The following is a 23090-nucleotide window of genomic DNA, read 5'->3' on the forward strand; positions in this document are numbered from 1 at the left end:
ACGGTTTTACCAGCTCATAATTCATAGCCTTACAAATGCTTAAACACCGCTTTTGTGACTTGAATACGAATCAAGATCGTTTGATCATTTTTATCCCAGGATGTTTTGTTCTCGGGTTTTTAGTGTGCGGTGGAGGAGGCGGCTTTGTTCTGCGGGCATTAAAGATTACATTCAAGGCTATACCGCAAACTGCAGAACACTGTCGGACTAATAAACAAGTGGAGACTACTCATCTAACTTTGATAAAAGGCATTTTTCAGTAGCGTAAAATCAGCTTAGCTGGTTTAATTGTAATTTTTATTTGTTATTTGAACGTTCTGATGCACACAGATTCATGGTTAGTTGTGTTAAGGAAATAATCAAACATATTTATTTATATTCATTCAGACAGTTCAGTTTCTTTATTTTTAATCATATTTATGTTTATTCATTTTTTTTTTTAACTTTACATTTTTTCTTTTTTAATATTATTATATTAAAATATATAATTTGTAAAAATCTATGTATGTAATATTTATTTATTTACTTGTTTGTTTATTTATTTATTTTCATGGTAAGTTATTTATTATTTATAAATATACAGTGCTGGGCAAATTGTAATTCGTTACTTATTACACATTACATGATTAAACATTTGTGAGTGGATGAAAAACAAAAACATAATCAAATCATAAAAATGTCAAATTAGAATAATTAACTCACTTTAAAATGAAAACACTTAAGATAAAACATGAACAGTAAAAATATAAATTTTAGATTTTAAGGGAGAAAAAAGAAGAACTTGGGCCATAGCAGGGCCCTATGAAATCAGTTTTATTTTTTTCCAAATTTTGTTTTTTATTTTTTGTATTTGTTTTTTTTATTTTTTTTTTCAGTTTTAATTTTTCTAAACTCTCTTTTAATGAATCATTAAACTTGAACAATTTAACAGCAGTTTGCTAAAATTGAACAGAAATTACATTTTTAAGGCCCTATGAAACCGTTGTTGTTGTTGTTGCTGTTTTTTTTTTTTTTTTTTTTTTTTAATTTTTAATTTTTTAATTTTAGTTTTAATTTTTCTGGATTCAGTTTTAATCTTTCTAGACTTTTTTTAAATGGTTAAATTAAAAGATATTAAACAATAAACATGTCTGATTAATTGAAATCATGAAAGTTGCACAATTTAACAGCAATTTAATAAAAGTTTAACAAAAATTACATTTTTAGGGCCCTTGAAATCCGTGTTTATTTTCTCATTCAGTTTTATTTTGACCAAATTTTGTGTTTTACGTTAATGTCCTGGATTCAATTTTAATGGTTTCATTACATTTTAATAATTACATGCATCTCTAATTAATTGAATTTGATAAAGAATTAATTTATTTTTATTTAATTCATTAATTTATTTATTTTCAGAAATACTGTGTTCTGTAGCCTATTTACATTTTTCTGGCAAATAAATTCTGGTAAATATTTTTTTTTAAATATTGGTAAATATTTCTTAATTTTTTTAAATGATAATTGTATTAGTATTAGTAGTACATTAAGTAGTATATAATTACATTAAGTAATATATTTCTGTCACAATTTCTTTAAGCTAAACCAAACTTTTATTTTGACGGGTTGCTGCAAAAACCTTTAGGTTTCTGTTTGTATATGATACGACGATAATTGTGTACTGACCTGCTTTTGATTTGTTCATCCAGTAAATTACATTTTTATAACTGGATTCCGTGATTCCGTCTGCGTTTTCTGCATCGTGGAAATCATAGGGCCCTAACTGTGAGAAAAAGGTTTTATATGTATTTATATATATTAAAAATATTAATATATATTAAATTTATATATTATAAAATATATTGATTAAATAAATTATATATAAATTTATATATTATATATGAAAAAAAAAATTATATTATAATTATATTATATTATATTATATTATATTTAATGTATATTACAAATATATATTAAAAATATTGATAAATAATTCTGAAACAAAATGAAAAAAGACCATTATCTATTTGTATTTGAAAAATAATAAATAAATAAAAAAAATGTGTGTGTGTGTATATATATATATATATATATATATATATATATATATATATGTATGTATGTATGTGTATATATATATGATTTTTTTAAAATGCAAATTGATAATGGTCTTTTTTCATTTTGTTTCAGAATTATTCATCAATATTTTTAATTGAATTTATTATTTTTAAGTAACTTTTAAGTTACTTTAGTAATATCTCGAGTAGCTCGAGTTCGTCTCTATCTCTGCTGCGGCTCTTAATGAGTGTTTTAATTGCAGAGAAGGGCTAGTCTGTGGGATTAAGTGTAATGACGCTCCACATCTGCGCGTGCCGTGGACGTCCTTCCCATTCAGAAGGAGTCCTTCAGCAGAAGGGGACTCTGGGTAATTGACAGGCCCTCTCCGCTAATTGCGTTGTGATGCTGCCTCCAGCATTTTAGCATCGTTCTTCCACTCCCTGTGCGCCGGCTCACGTGCTGGCTCTCTTTCTCTCAGCTGATCTCATTTATTTAGCCTCCAGCAGGCTTATCGCAGTCCAGGCAGCTTAGAGGCGTTCACGTCCCTCATCTGCATGTGTTTGAACTGTCATCCGTCCTTTATCATCAGCGCCGTTCCCTCTCTGTGTCTCGTTTTTGTTTCTCCTCTTTCATGTCTCTTGCCTCCCTTGATTCTCCTCATCACCCACATGCCTCCTACTACACTTGTGATCTTGGAAACACAGCAGCGAGCCGCCGATTGGATGCTCGGTTGCCGCAGAAACTGCGAGGGCCGACGTGATTGGCGGGTCGAAGCTGGTTTATATAGTCGAGGCCGATCACTGGGGTTATTGAGCCTTATGTAGCTTCTATTCCTAGGTCAGAAACCCCAATTGTATTTATTTTATTTTAAAATATTGATACATAATGTGTGCATTGTTACCTTAAGGTCTAATTTTAAATATATTTAATAAACATTTTTATTTATATGAAATATTTGAAAATAGACTTTGTTTGAGATATAGATATTTAGTTGCATTATAAATATTGAGTAATATATTTCTTTAAATATTCATACAGAGTGCTATTTATTTACTTGAAGTAAATTTAGAAATAAAATATTACATATTAATAAATAAATATTTCAGGGCATTTTTTATTTTTGTTTATTTTAAGTAAAAATGACAAAAACAACTAAATTGCACTAAATACTCAATATACACCTCAATATAAAAACAAATATTTGGTACAATATAAGCACACTTTTACTGTATAAAGGATTTCTGCTTTTTTTTTTTTTTTTTTTTTTTTATTCTATTTTATTTATTTATTTGTTTTATAGCCAAAACAATTTTGTGACCCAAACTTTTGGTGCCTTTGATGAAAACCCCTTCTGACCCTAAATTGGCATGCATATATATATATATATATATTATTATTATTATTATTATTATTATTATTTTATTATTAATATTTTATTTCATATTTTATTTTGTTTTATTTTTTAAACCCCTTCTGACCTTAAATTGGCATTTTTTTTTATTTATTTTTTTTTTTTTATTTTATGCAAAAATCTTCAGTCACCAAAATTTTGGTGCATCCCTATTGAAAATGGAAAAACTCTTTTGATCTCAAATTTGCCTTTTTTATTTTTCATTGAGAAATTTAATTTAAATTTTTTTTTTTGTTTTGTTTTATTTTTTTATTTATTTATTTTTATTTATTATTATTATTTTTCGAGGCAAAAATCTTCAGTCACCAAAATTTTGGTGCATCCCTGTTGAAAATGAAAACATCAAATTGTTTTTTTTTTTTATTTTTATTTTTATTTTTAATTTAATTTTATTTTTCATTTTAATTTTTATTATTTTTGGAAAAACCTTTTGTCCCTGTATTGGTCTTTTATTTTATTGAGGGAATTTTATTTTATTTTATTGTTATTTTTATTTTATTTTATTTTATTTATTTTTATTTTCAGTCACCAACATTTTTATGCATCCCTACTGAACTCAAAAAACCCTTTTGACCTCAAATTGGTCTTTTATTTTATTTTTAATTTTAATTTTATTTATTTATTATTTTTGGAAAAACCCTTTTGACCTCAGATTGGTCTTTTTTTATTTTTAATTGAGGATTTTATTTTATTTTTAATTTTAATTTTATTTATTTATTATTTTTGGAAAAACCCTTTTGACCTCATATTGGTCTTTTTTATTTTTAAAATAACTTTACTAAAATAACTCACTTTTTTTTTTTTTGAGGATTTTTGTATTTTGTTTTTTATTTTATTTTATTTATTTTTATTTTCAGTCACCAACATTTTTATGTATCCCTACTGAACTCCAAAAACCCTTTTGACCTCAAATTGGCCTTTTTTATTTTTAATTGAGTGTTTATTTTTTGTGTTGTTTTATTTTGTAATTTTGTTTTTGTGGCAGACATTTTCAGTCACCAAAATTTTGGTGCATCTCTATTGAAAATGACCCCCCCCCTTTTTTTTATTTTTTTATATTTATTTATTTTTTTATTGAGGAATTTGTTGCTTTAGCATTTTTGGGTGGCGTTTTGGTCCTGTTGGTCGGAGAGGGATTCTTACATAATGAACATGTAGTGACTTTCGGCCCGAGTGAAATAAAATGTGACAGACAGATTGATCTGATCACTGACTCACAAGTCGAAAAATGGCACCGGATCCGTCCCGCTCCCCTCAGTGCTCTGTTGATTCATCTGTGAGTCGCAGGCCTGCTTTACTCGGCATGACAGTGCTGCTTTGTTGCTGGTCACGCTGGATCCGTCCAATCAGAGCGACTGGAGCTGGACTCTCGCTCTCTTTTGATGCCCGTTTTATTGAGTCAGCATCATGGTCTGGTTTCCGCAGCGTGCGGCTCTGGATAACAGAGGAGCCCTTCTCTCCGTCCGCTCAGAGGAGCTGATGTCATCCTCCCTAAACCCAGTCCTGGAATTCAGTTCCGTTCCGATTCTGATTCATTTGCATGCAATTCACTAAAAAGATTCAGTTCATTCGAGTCATGAGTCATATGTTTTTGAATCAGATTACACTGGTTGCGTTGTATGTTTCCCTAAAGCACATTCATTTTGTTGATTAATAACGGAGCCCAGACTGTGCAGTTGATTGAGTTTGTTTAGCGGGACGGGCAGTGTTGTGCAAATACACTTTCACACAGTTACAAAATAGGCATGGAGTATGAGATTGATATTGGGATTTTATGTATTTTTGTCTGGATAATTCAAATTAAAATCTATATCTATTAGAGAATCAGTCATTTTACCTTGCGCTAAATCAGCTAGTCAATCCACTGACTAGTTTAAAAAAAAATGTTGCACATCCTTAGTGATGACAAAAACCATTGTGTGGAAGTTTGGAAGTTTGCTTTGTCTGGTTTTATGCGGGTTTTTAATTCATTATTTTTTATTATGTTTTTATTTATGCCTATTTTATGTTTATTGTTATTCTATTTTATTTAAATTTTATTTATACCTCTTAATTCTGCCCTGTTTTATTGAAATTAATTTTATTTTTCATTTAGTCCTATTATTGTTATCTTGGATTTTTTTTTTTTTTTTTTTTTTTTTGCGTTTTTATTTATCCATCCTATTATAGTTACATTGTTTTGATTTTATGTATACGTTTTTTTTTTTTTTTATTCATTATTTTTGTTTTATTTATGCTAATTTTTTATTTATTGCTATTCTGTTTTGTTTTTAGTTTTTCATTTTGTTTATACCTTCTATTTCTGCACCAATTTTATTTAAATTCATTTTTAATTTTCATTTATTCCTTTTTTTTACGTTTTTATTTATCACTCTGATTGTAGTTATATTGTATTGTTTTTAAGTTGGTTTTTAATTCATTATTTTTTATGTTTTTATTTATGCATATTTTGTTTTTGTTTTTTAATTGTTTTTCTATTTATTTTTTCAATTTATTTTAATTTTATTTATGCTTCCTATTTCTGCACTCTTTTATTTAAATTAATTTTTTAATTTTAATTTATTCCTTTTTTAACCTTTTTTTTTATCCCTCCTATTATAGTTATATTGTTTTTTTTTATGCTGGTTTTTAGTTCATTATTATTTTTATTTACGCCTATTTTATGTGGTTTTTTTATATTTATTGTTATGTTTAACTTTGTTTTTATTTATTTTGTTTTTTTAATGCTGATTTTTAGTTCATTATTATTTTTATTTATGCCTCTTTTGTTTTTTTTGTTTTTTTTTTTATTTTTAACTTTTTATTTATCCCTTCTATTATAGTTATGTTGTTTTGTTTTTATTTATTCCTCCTAATCACTTTATTTTTATATGATTTTTATTTTTGTATTTTTATTTATCCTTCCAATTGTATCCTGTTTTTTTATATAAAAAAATAATCTTTATCTGTCCTATTTTATTTAACTTTTTTTTTTTTCAGTTGTTTTTTTTATTATTTTTCTGATTTTTTTTTTATTGCATTATTATTTAGCATTTTTGTTTATTTTATTTTTTATTTTTTCCCCTTGCAGGTGACTGCAGGCGTTTGGTGCCTCGTTGCCATTTTAAGGGTTTTCTGTTACAAATGTATGCCAGCGAGCTGCAAAAATAGCCTGTGTGTGTGCGTTCATGAATGTGGAGCCTGCAGTTGGTCTTGTAGGAGGAAGCTGATCCTTCTTGTCTTGTTCTTCAGCCCCACACCCCCGTCTCAGATGAGGTCCGGATCAATGCACCATCTCATTCAACATTACAGCATTAACAGCAGCAGGAGAGAGCGGAGAAGACCTGCTGACAGTACAGAGATGCTCTCCGTGTGGGACGTAGGACTGTAGGATGATAGAGAGAGTAGGAGACATCAGAGGATGAAGGAGGAGCGCTGTAGATACAAAAAAGAAATGACGTGTGTAGAGCGTGATCAGGAGCTGTGGAGACTCAGAGGTGTTCAGAATGAAATGCTAGCGTTGGGTTTACTGCACGTGTATGTAGATCAAAAACACACGTTTTTGGCAGCTGATTACAGTGTGAAGCGTAGCTCGCATATAAGGTTAGTTTTTTTTTTTTAGATGTTATTTTCATTTTATGATGTTTCTTGAAAACATACTTGCGTACCGTTTACACCAGTTGCGTCAAAGTCACGATGAAACTGAAGTAGCAACGGATGTTTTCTTCCGTATTGTGACTTCAGTATGATAGATTATTGGAAAATGTAGGGTGGGGCTTGTTTTTGTGCATTGGTTGTTGATTGGCTGTTGAGATGTGGGCGTGGCTCTCAATAGTGCATGAATTTGAGCTTGTGGGGGCGGGGTTTGATGAAGGGGGCGTCTACAAACACCAGTTTTTACTAAAAACGGAAAACTTCATTTACGTCTTCACATAAACTGCGAAAATAATTTGTAGTTTTAGCCGTTCGCTTACATGACATTGGTGTTTTTGGGGGCCTGAAAACAGGTTTTAAAATGCAAGTTTACAGTTATCGCCTTCATATAAACTACAAAAATGTGAATCTGTGAAACGGTGACATCGTGTGTGCGTTTTAGGTGTTCACGTAGTGTTTCTTTACAAAGTGACATCGCCACCTACTGGCCTGATGTGTAATACAGCTCATTTTTAAAATTTTTTTGTCGTTTTCGTGGATTTGTGTAAACAGGGATTGTTTTTACAACATGTCTGTACACAAACCATTTCAAAAACAAGTTTTACACAGCAGCAAACTTGCATCTGATTACAGCGTGAAACAGCTTTTTCAGATGTTAATTGAATTTTCTTGTATTTTTTGGAAATATAATACTTGCGTAGCATTTACACCATTTGCATTAAAGTCACGATGAAATGGAGGTAGCGACAGATCTTTTCTTCCATACTTCCATATTGTGACTTATTTCTGTGTAATGGGTTATTGTAACAATGTAGGGCGGGGCTTGGTTTTGTGCGTTGTGGTTTTTTTTTTTTTTTTTTAATTAAATGTGGGTGTGGCTTTCAATGGTGTATGCAGATGAGCGTGAGTTTGCGTGGGCGGGGTTTGATGACTAAGGGGCGTCTACAAAACCTAGTTTTCAGCTAAAAATGGAAAACTTGATGCAGTTTGGCCGTTCATTCACATGACGTTGGTGTTTTTGGGGCCTGAAAATGGGTTTCAAAGTGCCGTCGCCACCTACTGGCCTGGCATGCATAATGCAGCATTTACAGTTGTTTTTGTGGATCTGTGTGAACAGGGATCATTTTGGCAATATTGTGTCTGTACAAAAACATTTTTAAAACACAGAAAAAACGTTGTTTTTAAAACTCAATTTTTTTTAAAGATTTTTTTGAAAAAACATGAACGGATGAATTGTTCGCAATAAGATCTGTAATGCATTTAAAATAATTGAAATTTATTTTCATGCAGACCTCAACATGTTCTGGCTTTTTTCGCTATTTTTTATTATTTGTGAAATAGTGATGTCATGTGACATCGCCACCTACTGGCCTGGCATGCGTAATACTGGGTTTTTAGTTGTTTTTGCGGATTTCTGAACGGGGATCATTTTGACAACACTGTTCTCTGTACGCAAAACTTATTTTTTTTTTGCATTTTATTTATTTATTTTTTTTAACAATTAAAAAAAAAAAAATGAAACATGCACAGAAGAAGAATTGCTCACGATGCGATCTATAATACATTTAATAAATAATAAAACTAGTTTTCATTTAGAAATCATGTTCTGGCTTTTCCACCTTTTTTTAAATTTATTTATTCTTTATTTTTTGTGAAACGGTGATGTCGTGTGACATCGCCACCTACTGGCCTGGCATGCGTAATACTGGGTTTTTAGTTGTTTTTGTGGATTTCTGAACAGGGATTGTTTTGATAACACTGCCGTCTGAACTCAAAACTTTTTTTCTTTGTTTTTTTTAACAATAAAAAAGAAAATTAAACGCACAGAAGATTAATTGTTTACAGTAAGATCTGTAATGCATTTAAAAAAATAATCGAAACTTCTTTTTATTCAGACTTCAACATGTTCTGGCTTTTTAACTTGTGTTTACTTGTGTTTTTTAACTGGTGATTAGGGCTGCAACCCATGCATCGTTTACGAAAACGTTGTCGAACTAAAATAATCGATAACATTTTTGCAAAAATATAAGTCGACAATGAATTTCATTGTCGAAGTTGTCGCCAGACACGTTTTTTCCGACCGAGTGGAAGCATTTGTGCAAGTGCGAGAAATTGTTGTGGTGCGACTTGTTTTCATTTTTTACAAAACTTTCGCTAGCCTAATACTGCCCAGAGTGCTGTGAGCTGATACAGTGACAGTTTCGCCGTTTTCTCCAACATTACACAACTAATTAAACTTGATCTGTACATTCTTCACTTGCAGATTTTAGACATTAGCCGTCAATCACTCCCTGTCACTGACACTGCGCTCCGCTGAAACTCGGAACCGGCCGTTTCTCTCTCTCTCTCTCTCAACCAACCTCCGTTCCGGATTTGTAAACTACATTTCAGTTAGGGGTGTGTGATATGACGATTTTTGATTGTGGACAAATAAAATGTCTCCACAATCTGCTTTTAAGGAAATATACTATATTTCGTGCTGCAGCGCACATTCTGCCTCCATCTCCATATACTGTACAACGCGGCATACGTTCACATCAAATGATAACTCATCTTCAGAGTTTTACTCACGCAGGGGCGTAATTTCCACTGGGGACACACTTTTCAAAATCCCCCCACTTTCAAATTGTTTTGTTAAATTAATGTCTTGTATTGTAGAATGCACGCTCAGCACCGCCGAGAGTTTAGCACCATCGTTAAAACGAAACCGAAAGTAAAACGCGCGCGCGCATTCAAAAGCAATTTTAATACCCCAAGTTTAGAGAGCGACTCCCCAATGTGCGCAAATTAGGCTATATAACATATCTAGGCTGTAGGCTATAGGCTGTGTAGTTGTATTTAATACAACCTTAATATTCATTTGGTGCTCCTAAATTTTTTTTGGTGCTCCTAACTTGGGAGTTGGGAAGTTGGGAGCACCAGTGCTACCAAGTAAAAAAGTTAATTTCGAGCCCTGTGCATGGTTTGCAAAGCAGTCCTTGCGTATCACGGCAGCACCTCGGTGATGCACGAACATTTAAAGAGAAAGCACGTCAGACAGTTGAATGAAACTGACTTGGTTTGACTCGCCTCGGTAAGATTTAAATAACATGGAAGCCAATACGTTTTGTTCTGGATGTACATTGTACATTTTATAAGCGTCCTTTATAAAAATGTTAGAGTGTCTTTATTTATGCATTTATGTCTATACTGACGAGCACTGTGCCTAATTGGTTTTAGACAGGGCATTTTTATTTACTTTTAGTATGAATCGGCCTATCAGCAGCAAAGTTCAATAAACTATGCATTTTTCATTGAAGTACCCCCTTCTTTCTTGTTTACTATCATTTTCCACAGAATTAAAGCAATCTCATGCTAAATTTTAGAAAAATTTAATAATTATTCGATTAGTTGACTAATCGTTTCAATAGTCGGTGACTAGTCGACTATTAAAATAGTCGTTAGTTGCAGCCCTGCTGGTGATGAGTATCACTGGTGCTCACAAAGAATTTTTCACATTTTCACACAGTAATTTCTGAATGCAAATTAATTGCTCTTGCTGTAGAGCCTTTTGTACAGTTTACTGCCTACTGTTCTTCAAAAATAGTGTGTGGAACTGCATGCATTGTGCAATGCTACATGTTCCAAAACACGTTTTCACATGCTCTCATGTTGCACGCTTAATAAAAGCGATTATTTTTAATGCATGCAGTTAAAAACAATGTCAAATTGTGGCTTTTGTCACTCTCGAAACATTGCATTGCGTGTTACAGTATTGCCTGTTCTCTAACACATTTTAGCAGCTCTGCTGTTCCTACAGATCATATGCACACCACACACTGCAGAAGTGTGGTAGTATCTGGGCGTGGTGACGCTGTGGATCTGGGTCGAGATGCTCAGCCATCAAATGAAGCGTTTCTTTATGCTTCCCTATCATAACATGACCAGAAGTTTTGAATATCATATTGCTGTAATGCTTAATGATATTAGCCTGTATTGCAGCCTGCCAAAAACAATAACAGTCGCGTCATGCTCTGGCGATCCCATAAAGATGTTTGCTGCGCTCTCGTGTGTGTTTTTACACCGTATCGTATGTTTGCAGAGTTCACCTTACCGCAGGCCCGTCTCCCTCCACGTCTCTGATCGAATTACTCTGATGAAAGACAGACAAAACAAGGCCTTTCCTTTCTCGTTCTCTCTCTGTCACGTCTGCAGGGCCTTTTGGTTTAATACTGGAAGATTAGCACGATTTCCCTTAATATTAGTGTCTCTATCATCTTTCAAATGTCCCTCGCTGGATTAGGGAACGGTGGCTTTTTATTAAAGCGATTGCGGTGAAAGGCAGCGCTCCAGTTGTGTCTGTGTTCTCGTCTCACCTGTCGTTTAGCGCCGCGGCGCTCCATTCACGCGGTAGATGATGCTTATTCTCAGTTGTCTGCCGGGTGGCGTGTCATCGGGGAATAGCGGAAGGGCGAGATGTGAAGCTGAAAATGGGGTCTCTACAAAAATAGCTAGTCTGGAGGTAAAAGCAGAGCGAACTGTTAAACACGGGATCTCAAAACAACACTACAGTAGGTACCAAAGCATGAAATCGTCAGTGAGTGCATGTAGTGTTCTTGAGGTCGACTAGTTAAATCTCGTTTTTCTCTTTAGCTTTTTATTTTTTGCATTAATATTTTAAGTCGACATGAAACAGAAATTGCAATCGTCTTCTCTGCTGTGATGCACATTCGAGTGAAACTGCTTCTTGAATAAAAAAAAAAAAAAAATGTAGGACAGGACTTGTTTTAATGTTTTTAGTGTTTGTTATAAATGATTTATCTATGCATTTAATTTTTTAAATGCTTTTTATATGCACTATGTGAATAAAAAAAAAAAAGTGCATGGATCATTGACCATTCTTATTTATGTAATGTTGCAGTTTTGCAATTTTTATTGAGGAAATGTTGAGAGTAAAAATTGAGATTTAAGTCATTATTATTGACCGTATTTAACAAAGCAATATTTATGATAACCATTCACAAATGAAAATTTAGGCCTATTATTTTTTTTTGTGCGACTGTACTTGAGAAATATAAAATCAATTATGTATTATATAGTAATAAATAATTTAATTCTGTTAATTTAATATATGAATAAATTTGTACATTATTAATAATTAAATGATTTAATATTATATAATTTATTATTTATATAATATAAAAAATATATAGTATGTAGTAATAAATTACTTATTAAAAAGTACAAAATGTATTTTTTACTTTTAAAATATTTTATTTAATAATTAAATAAATGTAATATTATATATTCTAAAAAAGAAATTTAATATTATATGTATTTCTATTATAATATAAAAAATTAAAGAACTTATTTAATGTGTGTGTAAAAAAAAAAAAAAAAAAAAAAAAAAATATATATATATATATATATATATATATATATATATAAAATTATGTAATATATATAATTTTATAATATTATATATAATTTAATAAATTGATATTTATGCATTATTAATAATTAAATTATTTCATATTATGTAATTTATTATTTATAATATAAAATATTTTACGTAGTAATAAACAGCTTAAAATGTATACAAACAAAATGTTATTTTTTACTTTTTAAAAATTATTTTATTTAATATTAGTTGTTTTAATATTATATAATTATTTAATGAGTTAATTATTAATTAATTATTAATAAATCACTTATTAAAATGTATAGAACTTATTCAGTTAAGTATTTTATTTAATAAATAAATTTAATGCTATATAATCTATCATTTATAAAATAAAAATATATTATTTAGGAATAAATAACTATTTATATATATATACATACATACATATACATACATATATATACATATTATACAAATTTAATGTGATTATAATTTATATTTATATTATAATATAGAAATATATTATGTAGTAAATTTAAATCACTTATTAAAATGTATATGTTATTAAAAATATTTTTTATTTAATAATTAATTTTAATATGATAACTTATTTATATTTTATTTTAAAGTTTAATTTGTTAATTTATATATTACTGTTTTATAAGAATCTTTAATGTTATTTTTGCATAGGTTAATTTCAGCTAAATGTAAAAGAAAGGTACAATGTAACTTTTAAGTTCATATCTCTTTAAAGCATTGCTGCTGTAGCCATCAATGTACCAGTTTTGTAAAACTCACCACATTCAACAATAGGATACTGACCGTTTTGTGTTGTAGTTATTTATCTGTTTACCCTTTTGAATAGCTGTAATTGTTGTCCACATGTCGCTAAGAATGCCATCTTAAGAGGTTTCTCCATTTAAGAAAATCAATGGGATTTTACTGCTGTGCTCTAATGAAGTAGTCGTTCAGACGTACATAACTAAACACCTATATCTCTCTCTCTTTTCTTCCTAGGCGAAGTCATGTATATGTCACATGTGTGGAGCTCATCTAAATCGACTTCACTCCTGTCTCCATTGTGTGTTCTTCGGCTGCTTCAGCAAGAAACACATCCACGACCACGCCAAAAACAAGAGACACAACCTAGGTAAGATGCACAGACAGACTTACTCATACACATCTCTGCTTCTCCAAGGTAAGACTCGCTCCCACGCAGACGCACGTCATTAGCAGAAAATAGAGCACATGAGCACGACTCGCGCGCACAACGCACAATCGCTGCAATTAAAACTCAGATGGAGCCGGTAAATACTGGACGCAGTCGTAGCGGGCCGTTCAGGACACTGTAGGAAGGATTTGAGATGCGTATTGAATACTGAACACACAGAGCTTCTGGTTTAATTAAATAGTTCAGCTCTACTTGCAAACTTACAAATCTGTGTTACGATTACAAATCGTTTTTATTTTTAAATTAAATTTCAATGCTCAAAGCATGTCTAATCAAGTGAATTAATCAAACTTTAACAACTTAATATATTTTTTTTTTGGCAGAATAGTTAATTTTTTTTCCCTCCTGAAATTCTGTTTTCTCTCTCTCTCTCTCTCTCAGCATTATTTATGTCTTTTAGTAATTATTTATATTATTATTTCAGTCTTAATTGTTCTTGATTCTGTTTTAATGGTTTAATTAAATTACGATTCAAAAAGCATGTCTTATAAAGTAAAGTAATAAAAATGTAAATAATTAGGTCCTGTATTTTTTTTCTTCTGAAATTATTTTTTTATTTTTAAAAATTAAATATACAAGTCATAAAAATATATATTTTTAATTATTTCAGAACATTTTATAATTTTTTTTTTTTTTGTTTATTTATTTATTTTTTTTTTTAACAGTCTTCAATTTTTGTGATTGTATTTTTTTTTTGTGGATTTTTAATTATATTTTTTTAATTGTTATATTTTCAGTAATATATATATATATATATATATATATATATATATATATATATATATATATATATATATATATATATATATATATATATATATATATACAATTTATTATTATCATTTATTATTTTATTAATATTATTATTATTTTTTAATAAAATGTAATAGTGTAAAATGTTTTTTTATTTAAATGTCTGGATTTTTTTTTTTAAGTGAAATACAAGTAATTGGGGCCTGTAAAAAACCTTTTGATTTGTTTCAGATATTTTTTTTATTGTTATTTCAGTCTTCATTTTATTTGGATTCTGTTTTAATGGTTTAATTTTTTTACAATTATATATTTATTTATTAGTTTTTTTATGTATTCTTTATTATTAAAAATGTAAGAAAAAGCTTAACAATTAGACCATGTTGTTTTTTTTTTTTTCTTCTCCTGAAATTCTGTGTTATCTGCTTAAATATCGATTTGTGATTTTAAAAAAAAATGTACAAGTAATTGGTGCCTGCAAAAAATCCTTTTTTAATTATTAATTAATATATATTTTTTTATATTATTATTTCAGTCTTAATTTTTGGATTCTGTTTTAATGGTTTAATTGAATTAATAATCAAAAATGTGTCAGTTCAATTTATAAAACTTAATTTTTTATTTTGACAAGAATTTTATTTTTATGTAACAAAGTAATAAAAATGTCAATAATTAGGGCCTGTATTTTTTTATTTCTGAAATTCTGTTATCTGCTTAAATTCCTGGATTAATTCTATCTATCTATCTATCTATCTATCTATCTATCTATCTATCTATCTATACATATATATATATATATATATATATATATATATATATAAAAATATATATATATATATATATAAATAAATATATATATATATATATATATATATATATATATATATATAATATTATTATTATTATTATTATTATTATTATTATTATTATTATTATTATTATTATTAATTATTTTTTTTTTTTTGCAGTAATTTTAATAATTTTTTAAATGTAAAAAAAAAATGTAATAAAAATGTCAATAATTGAGGCCTGTAATTATTTTTCTTTTAAATGTCTGGATTTATGATTTTTAGAAAAAAGATTAATACAAGTAATTGGGGCCTGCAAAAATCTTTTTCTGCGTTTTCCGCATCAAAATCATAGTGCCCTACAAAACCCAGTTTCATATCTCATCAAAAGCTCCTCTGATCGTCCTCTCGAGCAAGAGGCAGCAAGTGCTGAGATCCGGCCGTGGATGTTTGGATGGGGTCTTGGATTTCTCCCAGCTCCTTAATGCATCGCTGGCATGTAATTATCCCCTCTGTTTTAATGAGGAAGGGTGCCACCCTCCGACAACAAACAAATAAGAAGCGCAAACAGACGGGAATGTGGGTAATTATAGCGTGCGAGGGGATAATAGTCCCTGACTCTGCGTGTGAATGTGTGACTCGCGGCGTTTGTTTCCAGCGGTGGCTTAGAGTTCATCACCCACCTGTTTCAGAGAGCTCGTTTGGAAAAACCCAAAATCTGAGCTTCACATGAGGAATTTAATGACTTCTACCTAGAGATACAGAGCTGCTGTCTCTATCTGCCATCCTTTGGGATTTCCTCTTGTGTAGTAAAAGAGGAAGGAACACCCATGATACAAGCAAATTGGAGAGCGTTACTTATGAGTTACATCTGATACGCTGATTATTTTAGAAGAAAATACCATTTCAATTTTTCTACTTCAGAACTTCACATTTAATTCCTATTATACTTAATTACCTAATTATCTTTACCAATTATACTCCTTTCTACAAAAAATAATATAATATAATATAGTATAATGCAATATAATATAGTATAGTATAGCATATAATATATAATATAATATATAGTAATATTAGTATAATATAGTATAATATGTAGTATAGCATAGCATAACATAAGATATAGTATAACGTAATATAGTATAATATAGCATAACATTATAGCATAATATAGTATAATACAATATAATATAGTATAGTATGGCATAATAGTACAGTATAGCATAACATAAGATATAGTATAACGTAATATAGTATAATATAGTATGGTGTATATAGTATAGTAAAGTATAATATAATATAGTATAGTATGACATAATAGTACAGTATAGCATAACATAAGATATAGTATAACGTAATATAGTAAAGTATAGCCTAACATTATAGCATAACATAATATAGTATAGTATGGCATAACATTGTATAATATAACATAATATAGTATAGTAGAGTATAGCATAACATAATGTAGTATAGTATAGTATGGCATACATAGTATAGTATAGTATGACATCATAAAGTATCGCATAACATAATGTAGTATAGTATGGCATAACATAGTATAGTAAAGTATGACATAATAGTACCGTATAGCCTAACATTATAGTATAACATAGTATAGTAAAGTATAGCATGACATTATAGCATAACATAATATAGTATAGTATAGTATAGCATAACATAAGATATAGTATAACGTAATATAGTAAAGTATAGCCTAACATTATAGTATAACATAATATAGTATAGTATAGTATAGTATAGTAAAGTATAGCATAACATAATATAGTATAGTAGAGTATAGCATAACATAATGTAGTATAGTATAGTATGGCATACATAGTATAGTATAGTATAACATAGTATAGTATGACATCATAAAGTATCGCATAACATAATATAGTATAGTATGGCATAACATAGTATAGTAAAGTATGACATAATAGTACCGTATAGCCTAACATTATAGTATAACATAGTATAGTATAGTAAAGTATAGCATGACATTATAGCATAACATAATATAGTATAGTATAGTATAGCATAACATAAGATATAGTATAACGTAATATAGTAAAGTATAGCCTAACATTATAGTATAACATAATATAGTATAGTATAGTATAGTATAGTATAGTAAAGTATAGCATAACATAATATAGTATAGTAGAGTATAGCATAACATAATGTAGTATAGTATAGTATGGCATACATAGTATAGTATAGTATAACATAGTATAGTATGACATCATAAAGTATCGCATAACATAATATAGTATAGTATGGCATAACATAGTATAGTAAAGTATGACATAATAGTACCGTATAGCCTAACATTATAGTATAACATAGTATAGTATAGTATAGTATAGTATAGTATAGTAAAGTATAGCATGACATTATAGCATAACATAATACAGTATAACGTAATATAGTATAGTATAACATAATATAACATAAATGCCTATTTTGAAGCAGAAACATGCTGTTTTTGCGCATGTCTCTTTAAATACAAATGAGCTGCTGCTCCCCGCCCCAGCTCGTACATCAGATACTCTACTAAAAAAAACTTTCATAATCCAAAATTATGTGTTTTTTGTTCATATCGTATTTGGTCAATTAGGCTTTTATGGCTCATATAGTCTGATATAATGAGAAGTTCTGTTAATAATAAAGATCCAATTTTCCCAACTTTGTTGCATTTATAAAGAGTTGCTGCTGCTTATGTGACTGAAAATTGCGAACTTATTAAACGTTTGCATGTTTACATGCACTAATTATCAATCATTTAGAATGAATCCACTCTGATTTTAAAATTGTAGTTTGAACATTCTGGTCTAAATGATAAACTTTGCCGAAAAAACTGTCACACACAATCTACTCTGTGACTTCTGTCGTCTGATTGCTAGTTTAGACTTTATCCAGTAAAAGGTCTTTTAGTGCTCGTTCTTCACGTGTCTTTCTGCCGTCAAATCTTTCTGATTTGTATCAAGTAAACATAAAAATAACCGTAGTAATGTTTTCGGATAAACACTTACTGGACTGAAGCAGCTTGGCTTTACTTGATTCTCCATGAATCATTTTTAAGTCTCAAATCTGATCATCAGGATCTTTTGAGGATTGTTTGTTTCCAAGCTTTACTTTCACTGTTCCTCAGTGGAGGAGTGACTCGCAATCCTCCAAATCATCTCACATCTTTTGAGAAACATTTATTTGTTCATCTCTAAATCATCATTGCATTGCATTAGATTTTTGGATCATTTAAATCTCATCTTACTGACGACTGATATTTATATCATTTTAAGCAAGTATCTGCTATACTGTTATAAAGATCTCATTACAAAAATCAGAATTTCAGTATATATCCATATTGGCATTGGCTGTCGGCCAAAATGAGTTGAAAAATATTGGCAAAATCCACTATCGTGCATCCCTAGTTAGCATGTTGAAATGCACTAATTATCAGTCATTTAGAATGAATCCAATCTGATTCTGAAAGTTCTGCTTGAATGAATCCTAAACTTTTTCTCCCACATATTGCAAATAAACATTCCTCAAAAGCCTGGTGATGAGATTTGAGACTCAGCAATTTTTCTAAAAAATAATGTATGGAGAATCAAGTAAAGTCAAGCTGCTTCAGTCCAGTAAGTGTTCATCTGGAAATATTACTAACAATATGCTTGTGTGTTTTTTGAGTATCATATTTGGTCCATTAGGCTTTTATGGCTCAAATGGTCTGATGTAATGAGAATATGGAGGTATAAGTAATATATAATTTGGTGCAGATGCTGATATTTATATGGAGAAAAGGAGATGAAATTCTGATTTTTGTAATGTAAATCAATGAGACCTTTATAACAGTATAGCAGATACTTGCTTAAAATAATATAAATATCAGTCGTCAGTAAGATGAGATTGAAATGATCCAAAAATCTAATGCAGTGCAATGATGATTGAGAGATGAACAAATAAACCTTCCTCAAAAGATGTTTTGGAGGCTTTCGAGTGATTCCTTGACTGAGGAACAGTGAAGGTAAGGCTTGGAAACAAACGATCCTCAAAAGATCCTGACGATCAGATTTGAGACTTAAAAATGATTCATGGAGAATCAAGTAAAGCCAAGCTGCTTCAGTCCAGTAAGTGTTCATCTGGAAATATGACTGTGGTTATTTTTCCCTTTACTTGATGCAAATCAGAAAGATTTGACAGCAGAAAGACACGTGAAGAACGAGCTGAAGGAGGACATTTGTACAATTACACTAAAAGACCTTTTACTGGATAAAGTCTAAACTAGCAATCAGACGACAGGCGTCACGGAGTAGATTGTGTGCGACAGGTTTTTCAGCATTTTTTTTCAGTTACATAAGCAGCAGCAACTCTTTAGAAATGCAACAAAGTTGAGAAATATTGATTTTTATGCAAATGAGCGATGATTCAACGCAGCGACTATCAAAAGAAAACATGATCTGAAGGCCAACTAGTGAACAGCATTTCAGAAACCCGACTTTCAATTATAAAAACTGCAGGTGTCAACAGAAATATCTGAATCCAGTCTCTTTCCATAAAGCAGCCGGCAGTGTTCGTCACAGATGGCCTGAGCGGCTCAAATCGGCCGTGCTGACTCATAGTCTGCTTCTGTTGGACTTTGTCACCTGTTCAAGCATCTTTTATGTCTCTTGATGAACAAATGAATTCTCTCGCCACTGATCCGGTGTGGTTTGTTCGACTCCAGGTGATGGTTTATCGCCGCTCGTGCCCTAGGCGTCATAATGCGTCTGCGGCGTCGGCGATAGCTCGCGTTTCACTGCGTTCCCAGGTGGCGTCGATACGTCGCTCCGTCTTAACACCCCGCGTGTGTGTCGAGTTCCCCTCGGAGTCTGATTGAACATTTAATTAGGTTAGGCTGCGTTCAAGGGATATCTGTGAATGAGCGCCGCTCCCGAGGAGGAAAACTGTGATTATTCTCCAAAGACGAACGGGGAGTAATTAAGTCTGAATGAGCCGGCTTCGGTTTTGCGCATCTCTGTTGTTCAGGTCTATTTGGATGGCGTTTTGTTTTTCGTCCTCGTTGTTTTGTCGGCTCACACTTGTCAGGCTTGATCTCGGTGTTCTTTCCTCTTTTCCTGCGCTGGTTCCCATGGTTACCTGAAGGCCTGCTATGCTTTTGGTTTATTCATCTGATGTGTGTGTGTGCGCGTGCATCGTGCAACCCCGCCTCGTTTTCTTGTGCAACTTCTCTCTTTTCTGCTCGTCTAATATAAATACTGTAAGCCATCATGCATGAGAACACTTCCACTGTTTTAAAAATAATTTAAAATGCATAAAACTGAAATAGTGACCGATCTTTTCTTCCGTATTATGAAGATGCCCAAATGAAAAGAGAAAATGTAGTCCCGGTTCAATCCAGTTCAATCAAGTTGTTTTAGCAGAGAATTCCCAATTTAAAGCTCAAAGTTAACTCATTTTAGCAATTAGAGAGTTAATGTTTACACTGTTTTTATTGTATGCCACAATCAAAGGTAAAATTAGTGATAAGAAAAAAAAATGAGTAAAAAAGTATTTTAAAAAATTAAAATGGTAACACTTTACAAACAGTAAGGTAAACATTTAAATGTAAATTATCCAGTGTTATTTTAGTAACATTGATTAACTGTTATAGTTCTTGTTAATATTTGGAATTAGATTTTTATTTATTTTAAGTGTCAGTACATTTTTAATATATTAAATTTAATTTGTGTTGTTAATATTTATTTCAAAACTAATCTAAAGCCATAGCAGAAATTTGCATTGCTTGAATGTACTTTTATTTAATTTGATTCTTTTTATTGTTTTGCTATGTATTGTTTATTTGATGTATTACAAGATCATTAAAACTAATATGTATGTGTGTGTATATAGAAACAGTAAAAATACAAATTTGCATTGCTTGAACAATTTTATTTTTAATATACTTTTTAATTTTATTTATTGTATTATTTATTACAAGATTAATAAAACCATAACACACATGCATGTGTAACCATAAAAAAAAAAAAAAAAAAAAAAAAAACACTTATTTATACTACTGTATACTCAAAAAATATACTTTTTGTTGTATTATTTCTTACAAGATCATATATAAATTTGCATTGCTTGAGGAAAAAATATTATTTATTTTAGAATAATTTTTATTTTGTTTTTAATTTGTATTTAATTTTATTATTATTGTATTTACTTATTACATTTATTTTTGTTTATATAAACTAAAACCATAATAAATACACATTTGCATTGCTTGAAGAAAAAAGATTTTTTTAAATTTATTTTTAATATATGTATTTAATTTTATTATTATTACTGTATTTAATTATTATTATTTATTTATTTATTTATTTTGTATACGTTTCATAAAATAACAGGTATGATATCATTGGATTGTGGCTGTTACTATATGATATTATCGGCTAATATTATGTTACCCATTACATTTCATTGCACTTTAGTGCAAGATCATGAAAAGCATTTTCTTTGGCTTGCACCAATAAACCATAATCATGCACAATAAGACTAAGTACTTTTATTTAGAAAGCAAATAGGGTGAGTTTTGAGCAGATTTACCACATGCCTGTGCCGATTGTTAACGTCCTGCCAGTTGGACTGGCGTGCACAATGAGACTTCTGTCCCTTTACGGCCACTGAAAATAGCCGTGCAAACAGTCTCTGCACTGAAAGCCACTAAAAGCCTCATAGTCGTCCGAGCACCTGTCGGCGGCTTGTGCCAGGCTGTGCATTAGTGTCGTGTCACAAATAGACGGCCGTCCCCGCTGCTCCGCTCCACCTGCGAACATTTAGTGCGTCTGTGTGAAACAGACCGTCGTCCGGTTGCCATGGGAACTGAAAAACAGGTATCGCCGCCGCAGACTCGGAGACATGGAAGGATGCGGGCGAACGAGCGTTCGAGAGTGATAATTCATAAATAATACTCCTCATTCACAATTACAGGCCGCTGACAGGTCCGCCTTGATATTGCGACGCTCGCCGTGACATTTCACAGAGGACGCGATACTGTGGCACAAGCAGCGATGGATGTTTTCTGCGCTGCACCCTAATTATTATTCCCATCACTTATTAAAGGAGGCAGATTTGCTGCACTGCTTGCAATGTTTCCTTAATGCCTCATCCATATTTACAGGACAGATACGGGAAGATGCATACGTCAACTTCTCTGAAAGGTCTCTAATAGGTTCCCGTGTTGTTGTTCTTCTCTCCTCATTCAGCTATAGACCTTTTGTATGGTGGAATATATTGCTTTGTGTGCCAAGACTACATATACGACAAAGACATGGAGCAGATTGCCAAAGAAGAACAAAGAAAAGCGTGGAAATTGCAAGGTAGGTGCCCCCACCCCTTACGCATAATGTAGCTCAACTTGGCCTGTGGCGTAAGGGCCTGTTAATTCAGAAAATTAATGTCAGAGGCCGTTGTGTTGCGAGCCGCAGGAGGGCAAGAGTCTGTGTTTTGTTTCAGACGCTGATAAGGGCTTGTTTTGCTTTTGAATCTACATAAGTGTGAGATGCAACAGTCGTAAACCGAAATTTGCAATTCCTAAAGGAAATGTTTGCAAGGCAGTAAAATAACAGCGGTCAGGTGTCGTGTAAATAAAAAGCCTCATCAGAGCTGATTTTTGTATGCAATTTTGTAAGCGAAAATGTATAAAAACTGAACATTTTGCCAATGTCAGTGGGGTTTTTTTTTTTAACAATTAAGATTTCTTGTCCCTCATGTTGTTTTCCGGTCTTTTTAACCTGAAGAGGATTTTCTGTTTCCCAAAAATGCTAGTTAATGTTACTACATTGGACTAAAACTTACTGACTTTGC

General features: G+C 30.8%; 1 protein-coding gene across 2 annotated transcripts in view; it reads left to right on the plus strand.

Annotated features, from left to right (window-relative positions):
• Positions 1 to 23090, plus strand: part of usp22 (ubiquitin specific peptidase 22) — a 52625-nt gene that overhangs the window by 11177 nt on the left and 18358 nt on the right. For both annotated transcript variants that reach the window (XM_051124088.1, XM_051124089.1), the window contains exons 2-3: positions 13479 to 13611; positions 22490 to 22603. In XM_051124088.1, coding sequence (XP_050980045.1) covers positions 13479 to 13611; positions 22490 to 22603 — 247 coding nt within the window. The remainder of the gene's footprint in view (positions 1 to 13478; positions 13612 to 22489; positions 22604 to 23090) is intronic.

This window comes from Labeo rohita, chromosome 12 (assembly GCF_022985175.1).
Source record: "Labeo rohita strain BAU-BD-2019 chromosome 12, IGBB_LRoh.1.0, whole genome shotgun sequence".
NCBI lineage: Eukaryota > Metazoa > Chordata > Actinopteri > Cypriniformes > Cyprinidae > Labeo > Labeo rohita.